The 3,342-nt window shown below is 39.0% G+C and overlaps 1 protein-coding gene across 2 annotated transcripts in view; it reads left to right on the forward strand.

Annotated features, from left to right (window-relative positions):
- LOC121812182 (glutamate receptor 4-like) overlaps positions 1 to 3,342 on the forward strand; it is a 31,762-nt gene that overhangs the window by 8,122 nt on the left and 20,298 nt on the right. For both annotated transcript variants that reach the window (XR_006052909.1, XM_042213582.1), the window contains exon 2: positions 94 to 228. Coding sequence is in view for 1 of the 2 variants with exons in the window: in XM_042213582.1 (XP_042069516.1) it covers positions 94 to 228 (135 nt within the window). In the remaining variant the exon portion in view is untranslated. The remainder of the gene's footprint in view (positions 1 to 93; positions 229 to 3,342) is intronic.

The following is a 3,342-nucleotide window of genomic DNA, read 5'->3' on the forward strand; positions in this document are numbered from 1 at the left end:
CTTTCTCTGGGGTTTCTGATGATTTTTCTTCCTTGTGTGTGTGTGTGTGTGTGTGTGTGTGTGTGTGTGTGTGTGTGTGTGTGTGCATACTAGGAGAAGACCAGCGCACTCTCTCTTAGTAATGTAGCAGGAGTCTTCTACATCCTGGTTGGAGGTCTGGGATTAGCCATGATGGTGGCACTGGTCGAGTTTTGCTACAAGAGTCGTGCAGAAGCCAAAAAAATGAAGGTATATGATCTTTAGAAGTACAAGCTGAATTTGAATTTCAATCTTAAATAATAATATAAGATTATATATTAACAATGTTGAAATAAAGTTTATTGAGGATTCTCACTAAAAACATGATGTGAAACATGATGGAATTAATCCTCCACAAACAGAAAGGTCTTACGGTTAATGAATCGTGAAAGTGATAACAGTATACCAGTGGATTCCACTATCTGATACTAATTAGTACTAAAAATTAATGAATTTTAAATTAATAGTAAAAAAGGCTTCCCAGTGTTTTAAGTGTTCAAATTTCAAATCTTTTTATTTGTTTTAAAGATTGAAAAATAGCATGACTCACAGAACAATACAATCACAATAACAAGTGCTAAGAGCTATCAGGTTAAAGAAAAATTGGTGGAGAGTCCCTATGAGAGTGTCCCCAAAAGGGTCATGGACCCCCTATTGATCCTCTACTGAGTCACAGGAGCCAAGGTGTGAAACCTAGCCCAGTCCTATCATGGCCAGCCTGGGCCATTTGAGGTCAAATGGCCCAGGCTCTTAAAACATGTGGTAATCCTAATTGGTCTTTCATCAAGTCAGCAAAGATGCACAAAAAGAAGACCAGACTCCAACTAGGGACGACCAGAAATGGGACTCTCTAACAATTGTGCTTAGAACTGAAGAAGCTTCTCAGATGAGAGGTGAAACGTTTTCAAGGAAACTTTAAAAAGTCCAGACGTTTTTTTTCCAAGCTCCGTAGACTACGATGACCTGGATGTCTGAGAACCTTCACAGACACATTATGCACTGTCACTTCTACTACTACTGATATCCATTTAGATTCTTTTCTCTAACTTAAGTACTTCATACAAACCTGTGTCTATTAGACCCCATTTCTATAAGACAGCTCTAAGACTGGAATGGAAGTAATTAATGCTTCAGTCTTATTACAATCTGTCTGACTCTATTAATGGGCTACATACCACAGGCTTTTAAGGGGGGGCAGTAGTTAAACTGTTACTTGAAAAACCATCACTTAACCAAACTGTCTTAGCTATAACAATACACCAAATTTCTTTTTATCTCTAAATTTCTTGAAGGAGTAGTTGTAAAACAGCTTACTGATTTGCAGAGCAGTGGTTTAAAGAGTTTCAGTCAGGTTTCAGAGCTTATCACAGCAAAGCAAAGCATTAATGAAATGATCTTGTGGGCTCTGACTGTTGACTCATCTCAGTCAGTGCGATGTTTGATCCTGTTAACCATATTTTATTACAGATTACAGCATGCTGTTGGTATTAAGCGTATGAGGTGGTTTCCATCTTATCTATCTAATAGACTTTATTCCTGGCCTGGCCCCAACCGATCACGGCAAATGGCTCCCCCTCCCCGAGCCTGGTTCTGCAGGTTTCTGGAAGTTTCTTCCTGTTAAAAGGGAGTTATTCCTTCCCACTGTGTTTGCCCGTAGGGGGACACATAATTGTAGGGATTTTTTCTGTTTTCCTTGCATTAATTTTTTTATATTAGAAGACAAAGTACCTTGCGGCAACTGTTGTTGTGATTTGGCTCTATATAAATAAAATTGTATTGACTTGAAATGAAACTTGTTGAGAATAAGGGGAGGGAGACAGGGCAAAAAAACACAATGTGACTCTTGAACTTGGGCTTTAGACTTGAATAGGGAAAATTTCAACTGCACATTTCAGCAGAGGTGACTTTTTACCAGGTCTACTGAATGAACGCAGCTACGGTGTAAATATTTCAAATCAACAAACCCACCCACCCCACTGATATTGCCGTGAAAATACTCAAAGCCTGACAAAGCAGACATCGGCATTACAAGAGAGCTTGCCAAACTTGGTGAGTCAACTCCAACTCATATCAGGAAGTGTATAGGACGTGAGGAAATGCAAAAGCATTGTGATCCAGACATAAGAGCATGACTGCAGCAGTATCTGGTTTAGCAAAAATACTTGGCGTACTTGGAAATATAACTGGAACACTGAGTTTAAGCTTCACTCATCATGGATGACAAGGATTGGATGGACTGATAAGGAAGTGTCCTGGAGACCAGAGAGAAACCAGACCTATAGGTCATGTATACCATACACTTTACATGATGCAAATGTAAGCATATTATACCTACATTTGTATAATCACAGTTCTACAAGTAAAGTCAAGTTTCTCAGGATGTCATTTGGATGTTAGTTTATTTTAATGAATTGATTTCAGAATATGGCATTGGGAACACTTTTGAGTGTCAAATGGTAAAACAGCCAGCACAACGACCCTTTAAACAATTGCCACACATGTGTACGTTAAATGTAGGCCTACGGTGTTAGTCTGACAAACAGAGTCATTATAATGGAAACAGGCTTCGGTAACTGACATGCTTCGGGTACAGATGTGGCCATGGTTGTAGCGCTGCTCTGGTGATGTGGTCAGGCTTTGAACCTGAGTCATAATCCATGAGTCTAAGGGGTAATTTCCATGAACACCTTGAACTAAGATGATCATCATAATGAAATCCTGATCATTGGAAAATAAAAAAGATACTCCTAAAAGCCAATCTTCTCTATACTCTCCGTTCTACAGTTTTTGAAAAAGTCTGCTCCCCTGGAAATCAGAGGCATCATAAACAGACCCTGGATACACCCCTGGATATCACACTTATTATAATGTTTATAGATTAGCAAAATACTTGCACAATAATTGAGAATGTGTACTTCCTATTATGGAACACATGGTCAGTTTCAGGGATTAACAATACATGTATTTGGTTAGTTTGAAACTCCTGTTTTACTTGCTGAAGGGCATCCTCGCTAGTTGGGAATGAGCTGGACCTCTACACTCTTTTCATTAGTAACGTCACCACCTGGAACAAAGCTAATAAAATCCCTGCCACAGAAGCTATAGTACATTGAAATGAACTCAACGCTAAAAGCTGAAGAGCTGAAAGAAGATTGGTTCCTGTGCTTGGTAATCTATATGTTTTAATCACATTTTTGTCTGACATTCCTAATAAACTGACACAATCAGAATCAGAATCGTGTTTATTGGCCAAGTATATGTGCAGACACATACAGGGAATTTGGTTCCGGTAGATGGTGGCTCTCAAGCACAGCAATGTAAATC

This window comes from Haplochromis burtoni, unplaced genomic scaffold, assembly GCF_018398535.1.
Source record: "Haplochromis burtoni strain Fernald_Lab_line unplaced genomic scaffold, NCSU_Asbu1 Contig_457, whole genome shotgun sequence".
NCBI classification, from domain to species: domain Eukaryota; kingdom Metazoa; phylum Chordata; class Actinopteri; order Cichliformes; family Cichlidae; genus Haplochromis; species Haplochromis burtoni.